This window comes from Lissotriton vulgaris, chromosome 12 (assembly GCF_964263255.1).
Source record: "Lissotriton vulgaris chromosome 12, aLisVul1.2, whole genome shotgun sequence".
Lineage (NCBI taxonomy): Eukaryota > Metazoa > Chordata > Amphibia > Caudata > Salamandridae > Lissotriton > Lissotriton vulgaris.
The window spans coordinates 757960551-757986566 of record NC_141700.1 but is presented as its reverse complement, the minus strand read 5'-3'; the positions used below and the strand labels follow the sequence as shown (position 1 = coordinate 757986566).

Below are 26016 nucleotides of genomic sequence, written 5' to 3'. Positions count from 1 at the left end.
ATCAGTACTTCAATACTACATGAAGTGCCTAGCATCAGTGGTAGCAACCCTCTTTCCCTCATCATGAAGCTTCAGCAATTATACAAACACTTAACAAGCTCAAACATCTGGCAGTTGGAAGCAACTGGGGTTGCTGGTCTCTGATTTTCTGTAGGTTGGATCAGCTACAATGATGTAGATAGGTTGCAAATATGGCAATGCACTTTCTTTATACCTTTTAACCTGGATCCAAACTTGTCAGAATCCTGCAGCTAGACTGCTGCTAAAAGGACATACATTCCATCAAGGCACCTTTCGGATAAAGAAGCTTCATTTAATGCCTGTCAAAGCTAGGTTTCCCTTCGAAGTGCTTGATGTCATCCACCATATCGTTCATGGTAATGCTTAAACACAAATGCATCAAATATGTTCCCTAACTTTCAATGCTTTCATGTAACCAGTACCAGCTTCAGGTTCCTTGCTTCTGGAAGCAGCAAAAGGCAGCCGCACCAGCTCAGTCATGACTCCTCACCTCTGGAACACCTTACCTGTTACTTGAGAGCTGTATCTAATCATATTCTTTATGGGGAAGATTTAAAACTATTGTTCACTCAATATCCCAGTCTTCCTAGAAATGTTTAAAGTAAAATAAATAAAACGGATTTATCAGAGGTATAATGCCTATATGATGAAATCTGTTGCCTGACCCAACAGTATACAAAGATACCAAAGGCCCTCTTGCTCCGAAAGCACCCATAAGGTGTTGCGCAAGTCAAAGAAAGTCAAACTTTCTTAATCCATGGCAGACTAGACCCTTAGAGTTTCTCGTTCAGACCCTGTTAAAATTTAAAGTATGAAGAGCACCATTTTAAACATTTCCCAGTCTTCTACCTCGCTGGATATGTCGGTGAAATATTTTCACAGGACAGTCTTGGCCTAATAACGACAATGTTGGTTAGAGTGGCAAACCTAACCTAATATATATTTTTTTATTTGGATTTTATTAACTTGATGAACTGGTCATGTTGTGTATTATTTTCTCATCTCTTATAACCAAGAGACACTTAACACCTCCCCTAATTAACATTGTTTTTCTAAGTGGACACTGTCTCCCACACATTGCTGATTTCTTGCTGTCTTTTAGTATCCACATGTGTACTACTTCAGCTTCGTTTATACAGCAACCTAAGTGTCACTACCAGATAGAACGTATTTCTCCTAAACAGGCAATGCAAATTCACGCTAAGTTTCTTTTTCTGGACACCACCAATGCCAATTTTTGCCCTCAATGTTTTTTGGCTGTAAAAAACAATGTATGATGTGTCAGCCCTAAAGTCAAGGCCTTGCTTTAAGTGGAGGAGCTAAATGTCAGACTCTGACCTACAGCATTGCTGCATACAGTGCCTGGTGCACAGAGAGCTCTTATTTCCGATCAATAGGAATGCTAATATTATAAAACAACATGCATGGATGTGCACCATGGACGCTACCAAGAAACTGAAACTGATGCAGATTGACTTGCTGTTTGATAATGCATTTTCAAATGCAAGGCAGATGAATCTGTAGAATGAAGTTGAGGTGCCTTTGCTTTACCTTCACCCCTCACACCCTCCTACAGCAATATAGAAGAATTAAGGACTACTTCTGCTCCCGGAATAAAAAATGCACCCTCCACTGCAATATGAACAGCTGCTCTTCTGCCTGACTAGAGCCATTTGGGCTTCTAAAATGGAGCTAACACACCTCTGACATCCTGTTTACCACAGCTGCAAAGCTGGTTTAAGTGAGTTGCATTAATAAGTGTCAGTAGGTCAGGGATGGTTATCATCTTTTCTTTGGTTGGGAGAGACATTACCTCAGACCAGCGAGATCTGCAGATATTACAACATAGCTATACCATTCTGTTCACCATCAAGCCACTTCAGAATCACCATACTCCTTTCATTCCTATGAGCCTTAGAGAGGAGTCGTGATAATAATAATTCAGTAGAGTTGTTGCTGTTTCAAGAACGAGGTTAGGGTGCTAAGCCAGACATTTCCTGGTACCAAAGAAGAGCAGAGAGGAAGGCCTCCATCCAATGTCTAACTTGAGATTAGTAAACAAATTCCTATGGAAATGCTTGTATAAATTCTTCAGGTCTTAGAGGTAAGAAAGTTGATTGTCTCTTTGGACCTTCATGAGGTCTACTATCTGCCAATCTTGCATGACCTCTGCTACTTCCTGCTCTTCTGGGTAGAGTAGAGCACTACCAGGTTTCCATGCTTCTTTTCAGCCATACATCTGCACAGTAAGGTTCTTGATGTAGTGGTAGTAATCCTCATTGTGTAAAGAGTTAAATTGTTCCCTAATTGAGCAGCTGGCTGTTGTAGGTGTAGGTGAAGTTGTCAAGAAGCCATTTGGATACTCAAGAAAATATGCTGGGTCATGTTGCTGGAAGTTGTTACACTTTGTTTGGTTTTGCTCTCTTTCTTTCTATCTATGCAGCACCATGTGATGCATTTCTGGATGGATCATATTGTGGAAATGCCAAGAGGGGAGGAGTGGTAGTTTTCATTCTGATGGATCCTTCTAACTGCAGATTAATTATTTCTAGAATGATCCAGGTGCCAGACTGAATCAGGAGAATTTTTCCACAATGGCCCCTGTGCTACGCTATGTGGTGCTGTGTGGCTCTGCAGTGACATTTTACCACCACCAAATTGACGGAGCAGAGTTGCATTCAGGGGCCACATGTGCATATTGACATCAGTTTCTTTCTTTCCGAGCGTTTAAGCGCAGATTCAGAGCTCCACTCTCAGCCTTCCGACAACTCCAGAGAAGAAATTCAGACAGAAAGGTGTAAGGTGCTGCACCCCACTGTCTCCTGTCAGTATATCAAAGAGCATATTATGCTCCCACCGTGGTTGGGCGCCTATCCTATCCTTTGAACCAACCGGAATCCCCTTGATCCAAGCTTCCCCTGTGTCTTCTAGCTTGAACAAAGCCAGGAAGTAAGGTAAACTGCTTTGCCTGCTCCTCAACACTAGGTCTATGCATAAGCATGCTTTTAATGTATTTGAATTATTGGAAGAGGTTGGCCCGGATTTTCTATTTTTAACGGAGACCTGGCTATGTGGCATCCAATCCTGTAATTGCCGCAGCCATTCCCAAGGGTTATCAAATGGTCCGAAAATGGTCTGGAAAGACCGCCCTAACGGCAGAGGTGGAAGTGTAGCCATTATCTTTAAGAACACCTACTCCTTCGTGCTTCTTCACTCTGAAGATGTTATAGGGGCTGAAACCCTAGGTTTCCATTTGGTAATATCTCCTCACCAATCTATGGCCGGTTTACTTGTTTATAGACCACAGGGTTCCACGAAGATGTTCATTGAGGCTATCAGTAATACTGATGCCCCCATTCTACTTAAGTATAAGCATTGCATTATATTACGGGACTTTAATGTTCATATGGATACTATCAACGACCCTTAGGCTACTAGTTTAATGGAGGCGCTGAATATTTTTAACTTGAATCCTTGTTTCCTGACTCTAACTCATGAAAAGGTCCATACCCTTGACCAGGTCTTTTCCACATGGGACTTAGATGTCTCTCCTCCCCAGCCGCTGGTGTGGTCTGACCACTTTCTTTTAGAGTTAAGAGTGCATCGTGAGACTGCACTCTTTAACACTCAGAGTAAGCCTCGTATGAGCAGTTTTAGACCTTACCATCGCATTACACCCGAAGCGGTGATGGTGACCCTCAGCTCCCATCCTCTCATGTTGAGTGGTAATGTGGAAGACGATGTTACAGCCCTGGACAGTTGGCTGCTGCTTCGGGCAGCAGAGCTCGCCATGCCCTCTTCCCGCCCTGCCTTGACCTCTCAAACCTCGGCTCCCTGGGTCACTCCTGCGCCTAAAGAAAGCAGGAGGACCTGCAAAAGACTCGAGAGAGCATGGCGGAAAATTTTTGAGAGTCTTGAGAAGATTGCGTATAAACAAGCACTTAAAATGCAACACAAACTTATCCTTAAAGAGAAAAAAAGTTTTTTCTCATCTAGAATAGAAGCTGCTGGGAATACAAATAAAGAGATTTTTAAAATAGTAAAGGAATACCGTAACTAGGTCTTTCTCCCCTTCATCTCTATGGGTGGAGCAGATTGCTCTATTTTTTGCTGATAAAATTAGAAAGATCCAGGACACTTTTCCTAGCTCCCCGGAGGCTAATATCCAGGACAACGTGTCCTCTTATTTTGACCCTCCGGGGAGCGGTCCTTGTATTTTCGAGTTTCCTCCTTTGACATTGACTACTTCATTGAGCATTTTGAAGAGCCTAAAATCAGTGGCCCCTTCTGACCATTGCCCTGCGTCTCCTTTGGCATTAATAGCTCCTTCCATTAATTCTTATGTGAACTTTATTTTGAATATATCCCTACAGCAGAGGCTGGTTCCTGACAAGTGAAAGGAAGCTCTTATCCTTCCCCTTCTAAAAAAATCCAATTTGGATCCAGAGCTTCCTGCTAATTGTAGGCCAATCTCTCTTCTGCCTTTTTTTTCCAAAGTTCTGGAAAAATATGTTCACTCAGTTACTTCTGCCTTTTTGGAGACAAATGACATCCTGCATCAGAGCCAATCTGGTTTCCGCCCTAATTTCAGCACTGAAACAGCGCTTTTGGAAATTTCAGAATCCATTAAGGACGTCCTGGACAAGAGCGGCAAGGCTATGCTGATATTGTTAGATCTCTCAGCAGCCTTTGATACTGTCCCTCATTGTCGACTCCTGAACAAACTCCACGAGGCTGGATTTAAAGGGGCGGTTCACAATTGGTTTGCTTCTTTTTTGTCTGAGCGCCAACAAACTGTGTGGGCTCCTCCTTTCTCCGCCCTAATTCCTCCTCTGGAGGTTGGCGTACCCCAGGACTCCGTACTTAGCCCAGCCCTATTCACATTGTACATGACCCCATTGGCAGGTCTTGTTGAGTCGCATGGAGCGAAAATAGTGTCGTATGCTGACGACACCCAACTCCTATTTACATGCGATAAAGTTTAAGACTTTAAGGGGAAGTTATTATGGCCTGCCTCTTGGCAGTGTTCTCCTGGCTTCAGTTGAATGAACTGAAATATAATTCCAACAAGTCAGAGATCATGTTCTTTGGTTGCCCTTCTACCAACCTATGGCGGAACGGGTGGCCGCAGGGCATGCACCCTCCAGCTAATCCAGTATCGTCTGTAAAAAACCTTGGCGTAAAAATCGATGACTCTCTGAGTATGAAGCTATAGGTCCAGACAGTGGCTGGACAGTTCTTTGGGTTTTTGAAAATGATTAAACAGTTTCTTCCTTTGCTCTCGATCCCCTGTAGGAAAACTGTGGTCCAGGCCTTGATTGGATCCAGGCTGGACTACGTTAACATCCTTTATGGAGAAGTGTACCTCAATGGTTAGAGCGGCAGACCTTGATGCAGAGCGCTGGCCAGGGACCAGGGTTCGATTCCCGTCTCTGCGGGATCGGGCTTAAATTCCTCTGACCAGATATTCTCGCCTCAGTGCCGAATCTAAGCATGGGCCCCACGCTGCAACTCTGGGCAATAGCTTGCTTAGTCTCCACAACGGCCCCCGATACACAAGGGATGCCTGGTTTCACCATGGGATGCCCAGGAGTGGACACCTCACAAGGAAAAGCCAGGAGGGGTTCCCTTGTGGTAGGAGTACAAGCGCCGGGATGCTTACGGGTTACTGTTCGCGCTATACAAATACAACACATTTATCTGGGGCTTCCAGAGTATTTACTCAGCTGCCTTCTAGTAGTGTAAAACGCGGCGGCTAGAGCTATTCTTTCCCTTGGCCCCGGGACCCGAATGTCTCCTCATCTGAAGTCTCTCCACTGGCTTCCAGTTCGGAAGCAGATACAGTTCAAGGCCCTGGTGCTTGCTTTTAAAGCTTTACATGGGTACGGTGCCCCTTGCTTGAGGAAGAGAGTGCAATTGTATCATCCTCAGTGCTCTCTTCGCTCTGCCGCGTTGGCTTTAGCATGCACTCCGGTGGTGAAATACTCTCGTATTGGAGGCCGCTCTTTTCGTCTGAAAGCGGCTAAGCTATGGAATGATCTGCCTCTTTTTGTGAGACTCCTCCACGATCTGCTTCCTTTCAGAAAAGCCTTGAAAACATGGCTGTTTCAGCAATAACGCAATACTTTGCCCACGTACACTTGGTTTCTCTTCCTGTCTAGCTCAGTCATACTCACTTAGCGCCGGGACACTCAGTAGAATAGCTGTGCGCTTTATAAAACCCTGTATAACATAACATAATATGTGATAATGTCTCCCCTGAATACAACTGGTTTCAAGCTATGCCTTTTCAAGCCAAGCCATGATTGCAGGAAGCAGATGTCAGCCGTGGACCCAAATGAAGTGTGTCTCTGGTGCCTATGCTCTGGTTATAACTTCAAATTGTGTGAGAAATGAGCTCTCATGCACCAGAATGAGTCAGTGAATGGCAAGCAAAGCTGTACATCACCGAGCAAAAGAAGACGTTGCGCTTGAAGCACCAGTCCCATTCATGCTACAAGTCACTGTCTCACTCTTGGTCATGCAGTCAATCTTTTGTGTAGTCTCGCTTTAAGTCTTCAGGTAAGTTACAGTCAAAAACAGCCATAAATGTAAGAAAGCTAAGCAGCTATCCCTTCTCGCCATTCAGAATCTGGTGAGAAGTCATAAAATTGGCAGTCTTAAGGCCCCTCACTTCTGGAAGCCTCCAACTCAAAACCGGTTCCACAGCTAGTCCCAACGTGCCACGAGTTCGCGTTGCCATCATCCACCACACAGCAGGTTGAGGCCTTTATAGAGGCCATGTTACACATTTTCAATTCTCTACTTGCTCCCTCTAGAGCCTCTTTGGGCCCCATTGGGACTTTCACCACCAGGCACTTCCCAGATGCTGATTAGTCCCTTGGGACTCTTATCAGTACCAGTTCAGACCTCCAATCTTGTCCTAAGGTCCACAGTCAACTTAACCTGCAAGACTGAATCAGAACCCATTTTGATGCTGGTCTTTGACCCTGCACAGACCTGATTGAATCACACCTTCAGCCTCTTCCACAACGCCAGTATTGCCAGATGATGCACCCTTTTTGGTTCTGAATCTGACATGGAGTAAAGCCTGCAGAATCTTCCCCATGATGATAAGGAGGTGACAGTTTGCTCCCTCCTCACTATATGGCTGACAGACTTTGCTTGGACTTACACAATGCCAGTGGGTTAGACAAATTCCCAGAATCTGAGCTGGACTCACCACCTCGTCGACTACAGAAGAAAGCACCTCTTACTCAGTGATAGTGCACACAGCAGCAGAGGCCAACTACTAAACTTAATTTACTAATTGAAATACCATAACTAACACCAGTTTCCTCAGAGCCACTGTTGCCCATTAATGAGTTGCTCACAGATGCTTTCCTGGTCAATTGGTCAAAACAATACTTAGCCCCTCTGATTAGTTCACCTGTGGCCAGGCGGTACAGACCACCCCCTGGCAACCTTGTTTTCCTAACAAGACACCCTAAGCCTGAAAGCCTTGTATAACAACAAGCGAACTTAACCTCAGTGATTTTCCTTATATAATCTCCCAGGCGGGGAATCTACGTCTATTGATACTTTTGGTTAGATTATTTTTCTTCAGCCAGCCAGGTACTACAATCCTTGAATGCTGTGTATTTTAGGCAGGCACTCAATGCATGGTGGGACATAGCCTGCAAGATCTCGCTGGCTGTCCCAGAGGAGCTTGGGGTGTCACTTGCCCAACTAATTCAGAATGGTGAGAATGCAACAAAATATGTACTCAAGCTGGCCTTTGCACCTGTGATTTAATAGGCTGCCTTATCTGCACTAGCCTGATGGTAGACAGTACAGTTGAATATGAGCAACTGCACTCTCTGGGGAACATTAATTTGTCCCTCATTGACATGGCTCTAGTCTCTTCAGGGAGAATGGTGTTTTGGTGCTAGAGTCATTTAAAGCTAGCCTTACCTCAGTACTATCCCTGGTAATAATTTTGGCATCCTGCTAATTCCATCAACAATATAGAAAGTGTTGGGGCTCCTAAAGAGGCTTAGCATACCAGCAATACCAACCTTAACAGCCTGTGCTGCAACCAAACCAGAGCTTTTGCGGTCGAGTACATGGTGGCAGTCTAAACCATTCACACCATCGTGGCGACACTTGACCTTGCTGGTAGGTCGCTCCCCCACCACACAGCTCCGCCTGTGTGTCCTGCCCCAGCTGCTGCTGCTGTAGAAGTTGAGGACCTCCTCCACCCGCAGGCTACTCCCTGCGCCTCATCCCTGGTGGCCAGTGGTAGGCCTTAGGTTTGTATCACTGTCGCTGTCTGTCTGTCTTCCCTGTACTGCCCATACTGTCTTCTGGTGTCTGTGACCCCTGTTGCCTGTCTACCCCCTGTGCCTGCATTCTTATCTGTGCCTGTTTTCTTGCCTTCTGCTCCCCTGATTGTGCCCGCCGTCGAGACGTTGCCTTCCTGACTGAGACCTGGTGGAACGACTCATCGGCGCCCGACATAGCCATAGCCATCCCGGACGGCCACAAGATCACCCGCAGGGATTGCGCCAATGGAACCGGAGGAGGAATAGCCATCGTCCACAGGTCCACGCTCAAGGTCGCCACCCACGCAGACGACACCCTCAACCGCCGAACGCCTACACTTCTGGATCCACACCGACCCCAACACCACCCTCAGATGAACACTCATCTACAGACCCCCTGGACCCCGGGCTCAGATCAGCGACTCCATCACAGACCTCGCCAGCACCCACGCACTCACCTCCACGGATACATCCTCCGCGGGGACCTGAACTTCCACCTCGAGAACAATAACGACGCTAACTCCGCCACCCTGATCAACAAACTCGCCAACAACTCGTCACCGCACCCACCCACGCCGCCGGCCACACGCTGGACCCCGTCTTCTCCACAAGCACACCATCAAACTCCACTAGACCGACCACCACTGTATCCATTTCACCTTCAAGAAACCAACCACGCACCACCACACCCAAAATCTGCCTAGCCGCTGCTGGAGCAAAGTCACCGAAGACAAGCTGAGCATCCCCCACGCCCAGAACCCACCCACCAACCCCACCAACCCAGACACCGCAGCCCGCAACCTCAGACAGTGGATCTACGACTGTGCCAACACCCTCGCCTTGCTCAAGAAACCCTTCAACAGCCATGCCAGCAAGAGAGCCACCTGGTTCACCGACGAACTCCAGACCTCCAAACGTGCATGCCGGAAACTGGAGAAAATATGGCTCCACGAACGCACACCGGACAGCCACGCAGCCCACAAGGACGCCATCCGCAGACATCACCACCTCAACAGACTAGCCAAGAGATCTTCCTTCAAAGACCCCCTGGATAACAACGCACACGACAGCAAAGAGCTCTTCAGCATCGTAAAGGAATTCTCCAACCCCAGGGCCAACACCAACGACATCCCGCCCTCGCAAGAACTGTGTGACTCACTAGCCATCTTCTTTCATCGCAAGTTTGCTGATATCTAAGACAGCTTCAACACCACGACCGCCCCGACTACGCCAGACTCCACCTCCCCTGTGAACACCACCAGCGTCATCCGCCTGACCTCATGGTCCAACGTCAACGATGACGAGATACTCAAGGTCATGAACTCCATGTACTCAGGGTCTCCGTCAGACCCGTGCCCACACCACGTATTCAACAAAGCAGAAGCAGCGATCGCACCCCAACTACGGAAAGTCATCAACATCTCCTTCGAAACAGCGACATTCCCGGAAAGCTGGAAGCACGTCGAAATCAACGCCCTCCTCAAGATGCCCAAGGCGGACTCCAAGGACCTCAAGAACTTCCGGCCCATCTCCCTGCTCCCGTTCCCGGCAAAGGTCATCGAAAAAATCGTCAACAAGCAACTGGTCCGCCACCTGGAAGGCAGCAACATCCTGGACCCATCCCAATCCGGATTCAGACGAAACCACGGCACCAAGACAGCCCTCATCGCCGCCACAGACGACATCAGGCGCCAACTAGACAACGGCGATGGCAAAACATCAGCCCTCATCCACCCGAACCTGTCGGCTGCCTTCAACGCGGTCTGCCATCGCACTCTAAAGACACGCCTCCTAGAAGCCGGAATCCAAGAGAAGGCCCTTGACTGGACCACGTCCTTCCTCTCCGGCAGAACCCAGAGCGTCTGCCTCCCACCATTCCAATCCGAAGCCACCGACATCATCTGCGGTGTCCCCCAGGGCTCATCGCTCAGCCCGACTCTGCATTATCTCCTACGCCGACAATACCCAACTCATCCTCTCCATCACCAAGGACCCACACACCACCAAAACCAACCTTCACGAGGGAATGAAGGCCGTCGCCGACTGGATGAGAAGCAGCCGTCTGAAGCTGAACTCAGACAAGATGGAGGTCCTCATCCTCTGACCCACCCCCTCAGCCTGGGACGATTCCTGGTGGCCAACCTCACTGGGAACAGCACCAACACCCACCGACCATGCACGCAACCTAGGAGTCATCCTCAACTCCTCCCTCAGCATGTCTAAGCAGGTCAACGCTGTCTCCTCCTCCTGTTACAACACCCTCCGCATGCGCTGCAGGATCTACAAGTGGATCCCGGCGAAACAAGAAAAACTGTTACACAGGCCCTCGTCAGCAGCAGCCTGGAAAATGGCAACGCACTCTACGCAGGAATCCCAGCCAAACACCAAACGCCTCCGCCCGACTGATCGTCAAAGTCCCCCGCCGCATTCACATCAACCCCGAGCTGAGAGACCTACACTGGCTCCGCGTCGACAAGAGGATCACCTTCAAGCTCCTCACCCACGCACACAAAGCACTCCACAACGCCGGACCAGCCTACCTAAACAGCAGACTCAGCTTCTACACCCCGACCCGCCAGCTCCGCTCTGCCAGCCTCGTGCTCGCCGCTGTCCCCCGCATCCAACGAATGACCTCTGGCGGCAGATCCTTCTCCTACCTCGCCGCCAAGACCTGGAACACCCTCCCTACCCACATAAACCTACTCGCCTTCAGTAGACTCCTCAAGACCTGGCTCTTCAAGCAACAGCACCCCCCCCCCCCCTCAGCGCCTTGGGACCCTCACGGGTAAGTAGCGCGCTCTACAAGTACTCTGATTGATTGATTGATTGATCGTGTGCAGCAACCTTCTTATTTTTCCTCTCCTTCCAGAGCATCTCACATACCACTTTGATTTGCCCTCTCAGGCCTGAAGGAAGCTGGTAGGGGTCAAAATCCGAAATTTCCTCCCCAGATGAAAACCCATCATACCACATCTCATCTCAATGCTTGCACTTACCAGAAAGATATGTAATTCCTTTTCTTTTCTCACCCCTATAACGCTCCTCCCTCTCCCACTCTTCCATCACATGCTATCATACCTGTGCCTGCCCTTAACCTCCATGCCCACTCAAGCCTCTATCACCTTCTTCTCCTCATCATACAGTGTCTCTTCCTTCCTCCTCTCATAACCTTTCTCTATAATCTAATCGGCACCAATAGCACACACCCTGCCACTCCTTACCCTACCTATCTATCGGCAGGTGGCTGTGTCTCTCCTTTTCTACTTCTTCCTATCTTCCCAAACCCTCCTCCAATTAAGCCCCATTCATCCTCTTGAAACAGGAGTTCCCCTTCAGATTTTCACCCTTCTACCTTCTATTCGCCCCCCTACCCAGCTCTATTTGTTCCCCACTTACCATTTCTTCCTACCAAACCATCATCAGCCAAACAGCATCCTTATCAATACTCAATCAATAAACATGAAACAATGAAACATCTGATCTTATATTCCAAACCTGGTCCGTTTTGTTATTCATTAGTGATTCCTGGTAGGAGATGATGCATCCCCATTCACTGAACAAGGCAATCTCCCTGGATATACGGAACCCACTCACATAACAAGACTGGAGGAGTACTAGCAGTCATTTTCAGTACTGGTTACATAATTAAAGTTGTTAAGACTTTGTCACTGCTAAGTATGAATGATTTCCACTCCGCTTCTTATCTTCATCTAGCTTCTTTTGTACTACAACGATTACTATAGCGACTGAGCAGTAGCTACAAATCGTCCAACAAGATAACAAAAGATACTAGTGATTCAAACGGATTAAATGTCTGCCAAGATCATCACAGAATTCTGCAACCCAGTGTCAACCATCACAAAGATTTATCGCTCTTTAGCTTCCTGTAATGCCATTGTAGACAAACTAAAAAAGTCTTAGACAATACCGTAGGAGTGAGGCCCCAGCCAAGCAGCACAGCAGATCAATAAAAGAAGAGTGCACTCATTGACAATCATAGGACTCTGTACTCCTTCTATCATCTCTTAGTTTTCAAATGTGTTCATTCATTCATTCAAAACAGTTCATTTCGATAACTGATCAGAAAAACACACATAAAAAGTTTACAATAATAACTTCCAACTCATGAAATACAACACACAGTTAAATATATACAATACATCTTAAAAGATAAAATATCATCATCATGCAGGGTCTTCGAATTAACTTCAACAAGTCAATCGTAGGTCTTTTACTGTGGGGTTACACATAATATTGTTGCTGCTGGCGCTTCCCCAATCTGTTAGCCGCCCTTATTAAATTTGATACGGATAAGCACACCAGTGGCAATTGCAAACTAATTAAGTTGATGAGGGCTAACCTATAATTTATAATACTAACTGGCTGCAAGACTCGAGAAATAAATGTGCTGCAGAGTGATCTGAAGCCAGGAATGGTAGTCGTGCAGGAGATTGTTAACATTGATGAGATCTTGGAGTTTAACAGACTAATTTTTCAATAACTTGCTGATGAATGGTAGGTGTGTGATGGGTCAGTAGTTGGCGAGGTCATCACGGTCTAGTGTAGGTTTCTTTAGGAGTGGGAGAATCTGGCCTATTTTGTAAGCCTCTGAGAAGATGCCTTGTATGAGGCAGCCATTAACAATGCTGCAAATGGGTAAGAGACCATCCCAGGAGTGAGCTTTGATGAAGGACGTTGTTAAGACTTCACCTCCATAAGTGGTTTTCGGAGAGTTGAGTATGTCAGCAATATCTGGGTGAGAAAGGGCTTTGAAGGCTGACCATGGCGGTATTCTACAGGAAGGGTGGGTGTAAGAAATGAAGCAGGCTTGGTGTTGTCAAGGTGCTGTCGGATCTCTGAATTTGTTCACTGAAGAATATGTTGATGAAATTGCATAGAGTTGTATGCTATAGATAGTATGCAATGCAATCCTATGGGAGGAAAACAGTGTTATGCATTAGCAGGTAAGTACTCGACTTACAGTACCAGTCTTTGGAGGTTTTGACTAATACTGTTAAGGGTCAGTTCAAGTTAGATACTGCACCACCAGTGGTTTCAGGGCACAGGACCCAGGGTTAAGATCAGGACGGGGGGCCACAAGGCAGTTTCAATGCTACATCACCTGCAGCACAGGGGTTACTAGGTGCAAGGTGCAAAATCAGCATTGGGCGCCTGATGAATTTTGTTCGCACAAAGAAACTGCAGGTTCTGACCAGGAGGCTGGCTGAAGGTGACCACTGGCTGGGCAGTTAAGTTGGAGGGCTGGGGGAGGTCGTGGAACTGTCGGTTTGGCTCTTAAAGGGCTGAGAATACAGTAGTGCCTTTTGGTGTTGGATCTTCTTGATTGGAGCTGGTCACGGTCTGGGGACCCTTCCTGTAGAGACCCCAGGTGACTTTGTGGGGTCCAGAAGGAGTCAGCCACCAATTGAGTCGAAGTCTGGATCGTTGGGGAGACATTACTGAACAGGTACGCCACTCAGGCTCAGACCGTGGAAGTCGGATGCAGAGTAGGCAGGGGTTGTGGATCCTCCTGGATCCGGAATCCTTGAAGTTGGAGGTTTTCTGGACAGGGCCGCTGTCCTTGCGATATCTGTTTTTTCTTGAAGTGTGGTTGTCTTCCTGGGGTTCTTGAAAGTCGCTGGTCACAGGACAGGTGTCGTCTTCTCCGCCAGGTCGGAGAGCAGGAGACAGGCCGGTAGGGCTGGCACTAAATTAGTAGTAGTCTTCCATGCTCAGCTGCATGGCGTCGTCTTTGTCCTTTTCTTCTTAGGTCACAGGAATCAGAGGATCATGGTTCAGAGGTGCCCCTAAATACTGAATTTAGGGGCGTTACAGATATTTGCAGACGGCAGCAAATGGGATACTTACTTTTAGGGTGACTACATCCATAGAATGTCCCTTCCCTCTAGGGAGGGGGCATCCACCTAACCTAATTGGATCATATCCTTCCATTCAAGATGGAGGATTTCCTAATGAGGGGGTCACTTCGGTCCAGGGTACCTTAGGGGTGGTCCTGGCAGAAAGGGGACAGACCTCTCTTGACTACTAAGTTTCCCACCAACCTTACCTCCAAAAGTGGGACAAATGGCATTGCAGCGCGCACAATGTAATTCATTTTTATTTATTTATTTATGTACATATCTCCGATCGGCCCTATGCCCGAGTTTACTACCCCCCGCCCCACTGCCCCGCAGCACTCCCTTGAGGGGCCGCACCTGTGCAGTGTTATCCAGTATTGGGGTATCTTTCACATTCCTGCAAACCATTTCAGACTTTGTCTTAACAACCGATGCTTCCATGGAGGGATGGGGAGGTCATCCGCAAGATTTGCAGATTCTAGGAAAATGGTCTCAAGTACACAAACTGCAGCATATCAACAGACTGGAGCTCTGCGCCATCTTTCTGTCTCTGCAAGTGTTCCTCCCAAGGATTGCAGGTTTCTCAGTGCTGGTCCGTACTGACAACATGACCAGCATGTATTACATCAACAAGCAAGGAGGAACAAAATCAGCTACGCTCTCGCAGGAGACTCAGAAGTTGTGGGAGTGGATCACATTCCACAAGATAACCCTGAGACCCGAGCACATCAAGGGTCTCCACAATACTCTGGCGGATACACTGAGCTGGTCTCAATTGGACTGTCATGAGTGGGAGCTAGAGCAGGAGCAGGAGCAGGCAGAGTATTTCAAGCATGGGGCAAACCAGCACTGGATCTATTCACAATGAAGGAGAACAAGAAATGCTGAAACTATGCCAGCAGGTTCCCTCAACAGGGCTCAAGGGGGAATGTCCTGTCCATGCATGGTCAGGGATTTGTGCATTCCCTTTTCCCCCAATACCATTGATCCCGAAAGTGCTCCGCAAGATGAAGATAGAGGGTTGCCGTCTAATTCTGATTGCACCCCGTTGGCCAAGGCTGTATCGGTTCCAGGAGCTTCTGCTATTGTCTCAAGACACGCCCATTCGCCTTCTTTCGACACCTACAATTTTGTCGAGGGGAAAAGGCCAAGTGGTTCATCCCGACCCACAGACCCTGCACTTGCACGCATGGCTCCTGATTTCTTAGAATTAAAGGACCTCAACATTTCACAAGACTGTCATGAAATTTTGGCCGAATCTCGTCCCCAGAGCACAATCAAGACTTATTGCCTAAAATGGAAGCAATTTTGCTGTTGGTGTGAGGCGAATAACATTCACCCAGTTCAAGCTCTTGCAGATCAAATCCTCCCTTATTTACTTTCTCTAGCCAAAACTGGGCTTAACTTTTCATTGGTTAAGGTCCATCTTGCTGCTCTTTCCAGATTCAGAAAATGCACTAAACTTCCGTCCCTCTGTTCGTCCTCACTTGTAAAACAATTCATGAAAGGACTTTTCCAAACCTTCACTCTGGTGAAGGCACCCCCTCCAAAGTGGGAACTCAACACAGTGCTAGCTCAATTAATGAAACGTCCATTTGAACTGATTCACAAAGCTGATCTCAAATTCCTCACTTGGAAGGTCACCCTTTTACTGGCTCTTACTTCTGCAAGAAGGGTTAGTGAAATCCAAGCTTTCACTATCACAGAACCCTTTCTACATTTTACTCAGGACTATGTAACTCTTCGAACAAATCCTAGATTCATCCCTAAAGTACCATCACAATTTCATTTGAATGAACTGGTAAGGTTAAGAACTTTCTTTCCAAATCCATCCACTCCAGCTGAAAGAGCATTACACTCTTTGGATGTTAAGTGCTGTTTGAAATTCTACCTACAGAAGACTAAAGATTCAGGCGTTCCAACCAACTGTTCGTGGCCTATGGTCAAGCAACACTTGGAACTGCAGTGACAAAGGCAACAATCGCCAGATGGCTGACATCTGCTATTCATTTCTGCCATCAAAAGGCCATCAAACCTTTACAAGGGAAAGCCAAGGCTCATTCTACAAGAACTATGGCATCTTCTACATCATTGTTTTCTGGAGTGACTCTGGAAAATATGTCGTGCTGCGACATGGAAAAATGTCCACACGTTCACGAAGCATTACTGTCTTCAATCTTCACAACAAGAAGAGGCAGCAGTTGGACAGGCTGTCCTACGCCATCTTTTTCATTAAGGTCAGATTCAGGTACTCTTTCTCTCTTTCTGTGCTTTTCTATTGCGTTCAATATTCATGCTACCATTTCATGCAACATACATATTTATATGCTTAAACAGATGTTTATATATATATATATATATATATATATATATATATATATATATATATATAATCATACATACATATATTAATATTTATATATTCATGTTTTATTTATGTAATGTCTTTTAAGATGGCTTTGATTTCCTAAAGGCTTGGTTATTTCAAATTTTCTACTATTTTGGATGCAGTTTGGGAGTTTATGAACATTTGTCTCCCACCATCCGCAAATGACAATACATTTGGTATACTGCTTGCTACTCTGATTTAGGCATGTGAATCTATGAAAGATACCCCAATACTGGATAAGAAAACAAGTTACTTACCTGTAACTACAGTTATCCAGTATTGGTATCTTTCATAGATTCACATGCACCCAACCTCCTCCCCGGCGAGTCAGTTCTCTATGATTTGGGATACTTACTTCGCACTTGTGTTAAGAAAATCTTAGGAGAACTGCATCTGCTGAGAGTGTTCTAGAGGGTGATGGTTGCTTATTTGTTGGAGCTGACTTTTGGTTCTTTTTACTATAAGGATGTAGATAGGATACTAAGATTTAGGCCTTATGCTTTTTTCTTTTAGCCTACTACTAATATTTACTTATGGCACTACTTTTGTAATTTACCGTGGGCCGCCCGCCTCGACAACGGGGAATGATTCAGGCATGTGGATCTATAAGAGATACCAATACTGGATAGCTGTAGGTACAGGTAGTACTTTGTTTTCTTCTCCGCTCCGTCTGTGGGGTCTTTGCTTGAACATGTACATTTACAGTTGTGCATCAGGCCCTTTATCTATAATCGTCACCAAAGAATAAGCACTTATAGGTTTATTCCCTTCTGTTAGTCTGATGTTATAGACTGCAAAATGGCTATTCTTTATTATGCTTAACATCCAGTGACCTTGCCTTTACTATTTGTGTAACTCTGAAAGATTCTGGCTAGCTGGTGTCAAGCTAGAGATGTAGTTCAGATGCCAAAGCTTCAAATATTTCAAATTATTGTGGAAGGTAGGGGTTATCTTGACGATTGAGAATACTCTAAGCTTGTTAATGTGAGGAGAATATTCTTGGAGGAAGACTGCTATCACAAACATGTGAAGAGGGATGTTCTCATTCTGCACAGGACTGGTGACCTCGAAGATAGACTGGAGGCAAAGCTCCATCATCATCCAAAAGGAAATCCTCATATTGTCAAAACATCTGTTGTATATTTTCATGCAGCTCAGAAACAGTTCAGGTTACACCAAGTGAATGAGTTAGTGTATATGTTCATTTACCCTGCTTCGTGGATGCAACTGCCCCTTAGTGCCTGTTAATCTTGATGAAAGTTGTGTTAGATAACAGCTCTGTTTGAAAAGACCCAGTTATACCTGTGCTATTGGATTTGGAAACAATACAAATATAAACTATATTGACATCTGCTGTTTCCTTGCAGGTACTGGACAGGCAAGGGCAGATGGATAACCCCTGCTCTAGGTGGTTGGCTGATTCTAACTGGGACAACATCACTGAGCTGGACAAATTGACGAACTTCCATGGTATCATGAACTCTTTTGAGCAGTACTCTCGAGACTGGAACCTATGGTACACTAGTCCTGTACCAGAGACTGCCATGCTGCCAGGTACAATTCTCTTGCCTTTCTGCCTCTTTGGCCATTGTTTAGCATGCTGCCTGAAATTTGATGGCTGAGCTAGATGAAGAAAATGAATAATAAATAACAGTGGTAGAGGAAATTTGTGGATGATCTTTGCCAAAGTACTTCCTTGAATCATCCTCATTTTAACTTTAGAGTATTTTGGTGCAATATGTCCACAAGTGTTACATGCTCATATGCGAGGATATGACTAATGAGAGCACGATGTATGGACCTGTACATGTATATTCAAAGTGTTCTCCATCTCTCTCTTTCTCACTCTTCCACACTGTCACTCGCTCTCCCTACTGAGAAAGATAGAGAATGTGTTTGTGAGCACAAATGCACACACTAGTTTGTGGGATCAGGACCACATTCAGTACTAAAAATACATTAGTAAACTCCCACCCTGTGGGCTTAGCATCACACTCGTCTTTGTTAAATGTAAATCTCTAAGAGAAAGGAGTTTGCCATGGCCATCTCAGTGGTTGCTATGACATGGGGACATTGGCAGTGGATAGCCAGACAGACAATACTGTAATCACTCACACAGGGTGTGCTACTCACTCCACATTCAGTCTGCTTCTTGAGTCCTAAGGGTATTTGCACCTCTCTCATTTTAACTGAGGAAAGGCGCTTCGCATGTTCCATAGTGATACTAACTGACATTCAAGTTGATAAGCTGGTGGAGTCTATGAGATAGTGGGGTAGAATAAACTTAATCTGTAAACTTTGTTTGGTACCGGAATGTCTCCTGCATGGGTCACTTGCAAGCATTCCCCCATGCTCCAAGTTACCCAACTTCAAGTTCCTACAGTAATCCCTACTTTTTTTTTTGTTGGTGCCCATTGCACATGACAATCATGCAAGGACATTGAGGCATCACATGAGTAAAGGTATTGGGCCCAAGAGTGGAGCTGTGTGGTATGCAGGGTTCACCATGCATGCCGTCCTTCCTACATGGAACTACTGTCCATGTACCGGCTTCTACATGCTTGCTAAATGTGGCAACATATTATTTTGGAATTGATAGTGCCGGGCACATCCCTCTTCCCTGCTTCTGGTAATGCATATGCCGCCTACTGACCTCACTGTGTAAGATCAAAAGCGCTATGACAGGGTTCTCCTACTGACATACTGTGGGCTTGGAGATATTGAGAGTATAAGGTGATTGATAACATGGACCTCTGTGACAGATGAGTGCCTGGTATGAGACTAAGGGGATCCATTGCACAAGATGGAGGCTGGGCCACAGCCTCCCAGATGAACAAAGTGTATTGCTGGCATCCGGAGGCTTTTGAGCTGCACTTCAAGTTTGTGTGGGAAGGCAGAGACAGGTCTGCTATGTGAAATAGAACAGTGACCTTTTAGCAGTGGTCTGCCTGATTATTCCTTCCTGAACACTCCCATTAGATTAGTTGGAGGGAGTGGAGAGGTTGAGTCCATGGTCACCTTTATAGTGCAGAGGAACCAATCTGTCAAAGCTTGTCTTTTGTCTTTCCTAGGGGTGCTTCTTCCAAAAGGAGGATGGCTGCCAGTTGCAAAGTGTTCTATGTCTACTCTGGAGTAGAAGGATGCAACGTCTAAGCAAACCATCTCAAACCAATTCCAGATCACCGACAGTGGAATCAACATTCCCTGTCTGGGAACTGATTAACAGAAAGGAGCTAAACCCTTACAAAAGTTTTTCAAAAATTCTTATAAACCGAACTCTTCTGATCCAGAACTAGTGTCTCTTATAGCCACTCTACTAGTAGTAAGGTGCTATCACCTGAAAGTCTGCATCTGCCACTGAAGGAGAGCAGTAGGTCTACTTCAGTACACAGCCTGTGTGGCTTGATGAGAGAAGGGAACAAAGGGACAGCTGCAGAAGAAAGACTGCATAGAGAAGAAGCCCAGCTATGGTACCCCGGAGGATGGAACTGCCCCAGAGTTCAAATTGGTAAATGGGGTATCCCAGGAGCTGACACCAGTGCCGAAGTGGGTTTTCCTGAATCCCTGTATCCTCAACTGGCATGCTGCACCGGAAAGATGCAAGAAACTCTGGAAGTTGCCTGTGGTCACGTGATCGGCAAAGGGAATGCTCTCCCTGCCACACTGTAATTGCATCTGATGTGCTGATCCATAGGAAAACAAGAGAATGTTGCCTTTGCTCACCCCTTAAATTGTGGCAAACTCAGCAACTAACACGAGTGTTGGAGTGGGTTCTCCTGTGACCTGCCGCATAATGGCTTGCTGCACTGACAAAGATGCCCTTTCCCATGGTCTCCTTGTTCTGTGGCCGAGGATTAACGACTGCTATTGACATTGCCTATGACCTCTGACTGCCCAGAGCCGACTACCTCACCAAAGCCTTGTGGATGGACTCTTTAGGCAGGCTGTTTCTGGTAGATACATCTGCCAGTGGATTCCTCACCTTGTGAATATCCCCCTGCGTCAGCAGCATTCGGAAATTCTTTTTGTAGCTTCGTGCCGACGTGGTCCGACGTCATAGAGGCACGGCATCGTGCGCGACTCCGCTGACGTCACCGACACCATAATAGGCCCACGCCGGCATGATGATATCAGTTCCCTTTTTTCCGCGTCGTCGACGCTAACGGTTTTCTGGGATCGTACAGTAGCTTTATAATAACTTTGTTACTTCATGATTATTTTCACTGTTTCTTCGTCTTCTGTCGAGATGTCTTCGAAGAAGACTGGTTTTAAGGCTTGTGGGGAATGTGGCAAGACTATGTCCATAACTGACCCACATGAATGCTGCGTCTGGTGTCTAAGCTCCGACCATGACGTCGAAGATTGCCAATCGTGCAGGAAAATTACTCCGAAGGCCCTTCAGGAGAGAAGAGCGAAGCTTAAGAACAAAAAAGAAAAGAAGTCTTCGAAATCTCGGTCTCGACGTTCGAGGTCAAGGTCACGATCGAGGTCGAGAACGGAGTCGTCATCTGCCCATGCTTCAAAGTCATCTAGGAAGAAGCATAAGAAGAGGGGTCATGAGTCACGTCATCACTCAGGAAAGGACTCCAGTTCGCGACCGAAGTCGCAAGTGAGGCTTCTTCGAAAGGAAGTGGAGGTTTCGGCGTCGGATGCTCAGGACACGGATGGTGAGGCTTCGCGTCCGAATTCGCCAGTGTCTCCGAAGCAGCAAGTGAACCCTTCTCCGAATCCGTCTAATCCTTCTGGTCGGGAGGATGAAGGTGAGGTGGAGGAGGTTGGTGATGATGACCAGCTGTTTGTAGGCTTTGCTGGCTGCAAGAAGGGGAAGGTGGTGCACAAGCGCACGCTCTCGAGGTGGATCATCCTCTACATTAAGATTTGCTACGCCCTTGCGGGTAAGGACCCTCCAGAGGGTATAAGAGCTCGCTCTACTAGAGCAAAGTCATCAACATCTGCTTTGTCTAGGGGTGTTCCTGTTGAGGACATTTGTAGAACCGTGACTTGGGTCTCCCTCTATACTTTTGTGAAGCATTACTGCTTAGATGCCGAAGTGAGGAGGGAGGGCCACTTTGCGCGTGCTGTCCTCCAGGATTTTCTGGTATAGGAGAGTGGACACCCTCCTCCGGGAGTGGGGACTGCTGTGGGACTCTATTCACAAGGTGAGGAATCCACTGGCAGATGTATCTATCAGAAGAACAAGTTACTTACCTTTGGTAACGCTTTTTCTGGTAGATACAGTATCTGCCTGTGGATTCCTAACTGACCCACCCGCCTCCCCATTGTCCACTCTTTTATACCTGAGTAACTATAATATATTTTCTTTGTTTTCAAGGAATTGTTTATTACAAATGTTTATTTGCATTTGTTTCACACTGTGCCTGTTACCTTGATATTTGTGTATTGTGTATACGTGTATATCTTTACTGTCATTGGTCCATCCGTGTGCCTCGAAGGCACGGAAAAAAGGGCGGAACTGATGTCATCACGCCGGAGTGGGCCTATTATGGTGTCGGTGACATCAGCGCAGTCGCGCGCGATGCCGTGCCTCCGTGACGTCGGACCACGTCGGCGCGAAGCTGCAAAAAGAATTTCCGAATGCTGCTGACGCAGGGGGATATTCACAAGGTGAGGAATCCACAGGAAGATACTGTATCTACCAGAAAAAGCGTTACCGAAGGTAAGTAACTTGTTCTTTACGTCCAGTCCAACTGCAGCCTCTTGACATTTCCTGTTGCCATCTGCAAAGTCCCATGCACCACAGTACCATTGCCACAAGAAAAGTAAGACTTATCTGATTTGGTCTTAAGCTGACATGGGAGCCTAGAACTAAGGCTGGGACCTAGTTTCTAAATGAACTCAGATTGAGTGCCCCTAGAGACTGACCCAAAGTTTAAAGACAGTATTTGTGCTTTTTCTGGAAGACTGCACTTGTGCATTTGCCTGCCTTACTCATTACCTTAATTCGTTTTAGCTATTGAACCTCATTAGAATCATTTTCTCTGTTTACCAATGTTTATATCCTTTTTGTGCAGTATTGCATAAAGGGAACAAAGTACTTCTCTTTTTCATAAAGATAGGGACTGGATTGGACAGCTGTTACTTGCTCTCTAGGGTGTTTGAGTCGTGAGTCTTTGCCACCTTCATCTGAGAAGCTTTGGACCGCTTGCCTAGCTACCATGGACAACCATTGCTGAGAGGGCATACTTGGCGCTTATTTTTCAGTGCCATAGTAGATCAATTTGTCAAAAGCAGTGGTAAATTCCCCCAACCACCTCAGGACCAGTAATCTCTGCTTATCCGGGACCCCTCAATGGGATCTGACACAGTCCACAGGTTCCATCAATATCTAGCATTTCAGAAAACCCTTGAGAGAGAATCCAAGACCTATCCTTGCTAGTTACCTGGACTGAATGTGACTCTGGCCCAACTAGAATACAGGAGTAGTAACTAGCCGAACCCATCCTCATCCACTAGGGGGCTCTTCAGCTGTGACCTATTTTTTTTGTGCACTCACTGACTTACCTGGAGTCTGAGACCTCTAGGGGTTGCCAGTGTAGCCTTTGGGGGTGGTTCCTCAGAAAGTCTTCCTAGCATTCAACCAGAAAATAGGCCCAAAGGGTGAGTAAGAGATTCCAGAGGGAAGTAGACACTTCCACCACCTACTGGTCATTGGAAGCCCAACCACTTCCCTGAGAGATACCTGTGCCAGTCACACTGTTGTGCATGACAGGTTGGTGCTCCCAGGTAAGACAAAAAAAAGAGTAAATGGCTATCCCAGGGGAGGTTACTGTTAAGCATGTGGCAGTAGTGGATGTATGTTGATACATCGCACGCGATTGCAACACGTGCTTTAAGCACGCGTTTAATGCATCGTAAATACCGTTACATCGTCAGTTTTCACAACTCACGGCGTTGCAACGCAGATACAGTGATTCCTATTGCCGAGTACATAACATCGCAGACTGTAAAAGCGCAAGTCAATACAACGCATAATGTCCGTCGAAAGTTTAAACCCTTTCGTTGTGCGTTGGCCATTGTACCACAGTTTCTTTTTTTTGTTTGCAAAAAGCGTGATTCCACCTCTAACCACCGACTCCCAGTGCCCTCCCCCCCCCCCCCCCCACACTTCCCCGGCAAAAACACTGAAAGGTGTTGTCTCCAGACACCCAAGCTGCATAGCAGCATAAGTGGAAAGCACACCAGAGAAAATAGAGTGTAGCTTGCTCAGCTCATTTATTGTGACTTTGACAAGTTTGCAATCAAGACAATGAAACCCTCCTGCTCGTCAGTGCTCTGGTGGATTGTTCAGGCAGTGCTGCTGACTCCCTTGCATGTGTTTGAAGTTTCACAGGCTCGCCTGCTTGTGCCTGGTCTGGATGTCACTGCACTCCTAAGAACATCACTGGGCTTGCAGTCATCTGGATCTGGACTGTGCTTAGCTGGGATGTTTCTGCATGTCGCAGGCATGTGCAAAAAGACTTGTGTTATGGTGTTTTCTCCCGGACAAGAGTAAAATACTTGTGTGACGTCTGGTGCACGCAGGCCTCCCTGTTTGATTTATTCGATCCCCCACTGAAATATCGGTTCAGTTAAACGATGGTACCTGGTGGAGATTTCCAAAAATGTGCCAAAGGAAGTTTGCTAGATGTAGATTTGTTTACTTGAGTCACTGGCAGGTGTTCACTTGACCATTTTACATGGGGCCTCTTGTGTGGTGTGTTAGTATAGCGGAGTGTGTTTTGTCATCGCCCATTGCTGAAGCCACCTTTCCACTGGCCTAGGTCCTATGACGCCTTTATATCGGCCTAGATAATTAAATTTACTTTTACTGTATGTAAAGGAATATTTAAAGACTGATAAGTGAAGACTGGTACGTCGTGTATAAGTGGCAATTCCCTTTTGCCTTGTGAATAAACGACTGCCACTTGTTAGCACTGCTGTAAAATTATCAGTACTGCCTCTTGTCGTGCACCATCTTCATGTTCCTGTTAAGCTTTTGCAAAGGGAGGTTACATTAAAACATCAGCATTTCATGTAGCTCACATCGGTCATATGCATGGCCTTGTATCATTTTCGAAGTCTCTCAGTGGCAGGGGTCATGGTGATATGGTGTCATTGTGTGTGGTCAGTGTAGTGTTTTGTTTAGTGATGGTTCAAATTGTTTTTGTGCAAGAAATATGATGCATCTGATCCTGGAAGGAGTATTTGTAGTGTATCTTGTCAATGGATAAAATAGGATGTTGATGTGTGTATTGTTTCAAGAGGGTGAACTGTTGTAGATTGCCCAGCATGTTCAATTCCTTTGTGGAAAACTTTGTTCACGCGGGTTGCAGCCTCTGGTGAAATGCGTTGTTAATACGTTTTTAATCAATTAATAACATGTTTAATGCGTTGTGGAAAACTCTGTTGACGTGGGATGCAGCCACTGTTGAAATGCGTTGTTAACACGTTTTTAATCAATTAATAACATGTTCAATGCGTTGTGGAAAACTCTGTTCACACGGGATGCAGCCACTATTGAATTGCGTTGCTAACGCCTTTTTAATCAATTAATAACATGTTCGATGCGTTGTGGAAAACTCTGTTCACACGGGATGCAGCCACTGTTGAAATGTGTTGTGGAAAACCGCGATGTGATGCGATGTAACAGCATGCGCGATGTAAAAGCATGCATTGTAAAGGTCGTTGCGATGTAAAATGCGTGTTGTAATGCACCCGCGATGTTATCTCATCATTGTAATGGGTGGATTATTATTATTATTATTAAATGAAATTTGTAGAGCGCACTGACACCATGGGTTTCCTGGCGCTATAGGACAGAGGTGATACACACACTGGGGTTTATGCAGGGTTAGCAGGGTGGGGGGAAGAGGATGGTTTTGAGCAGCTTCCTAAAGTGGAGGAGGGAGCTGCTTGATTTGATGGTCAGGGGGAGAGAATTCCAGAACTTCGGGGCCAAGAGGGCAAACTTCGTCCGCGGAATTTGTTGGTCTTGGTTTTGGGTACGACAAGCGACTGAGGATGAGCAGAGCTTAGATTGCGATTTGGGCAGTAGGGAGTGATGAGGGAGGTCAGGAAGGCGGGACTGGTGCAGTGGAGAGCTTTAAACGTGAGGCAGCCCAGCTTGAAGGCCACCCTCTGTTCTATAGGCAGCCAGTGCAAAATGCATCAGGGGTTTGGCCGATTGCCATCTTGGGGATTTGAAGATGATGCGAGCTGCCTGGTTCTGGATTGCCTGAAGGCAGTCGAGAAGTGTTTTTGGAAGTCCGTGATAGATGCAGTTGGAAACGTCCAGGCGGGAGAGCACAAGAGGAAATGATTACTTGGATCAAAGCAGGTGGGGGAAGCAAGTGGCTAACCATCCGAATCTTTCTGAGTTGGAAGGAGCCGGATGAAATCCCGGAGCCGAAATGGAGTCGGAGGGAGAGTTCGGCGTCGATGGTCA

The 26016-nt window shown here is 46.4% G+C and overlaps 1 protein-coding gene across 1 annotated transcript in view; it reads left to right on the top strand.

The window, feature by feature from the left end:
- DNAH2 (dynein axonemal heavy chain 2) overlaps positions 1–26016 on the top strand; it is a 2538822-nt gene that overhangs the window by 2309197 nt on the left and 203609 nt on the right. Inside the window, exon 76 of the mRNA XM_086946066.1 lies at positions 17939–18125. Within this exon, the coding sequence (XP_086802192.1) occupies positions 17939–18125 (187 nt within the window). The remainder of the gene's footprint in view (positions 1–17938; positions 18126–26016) is intronic.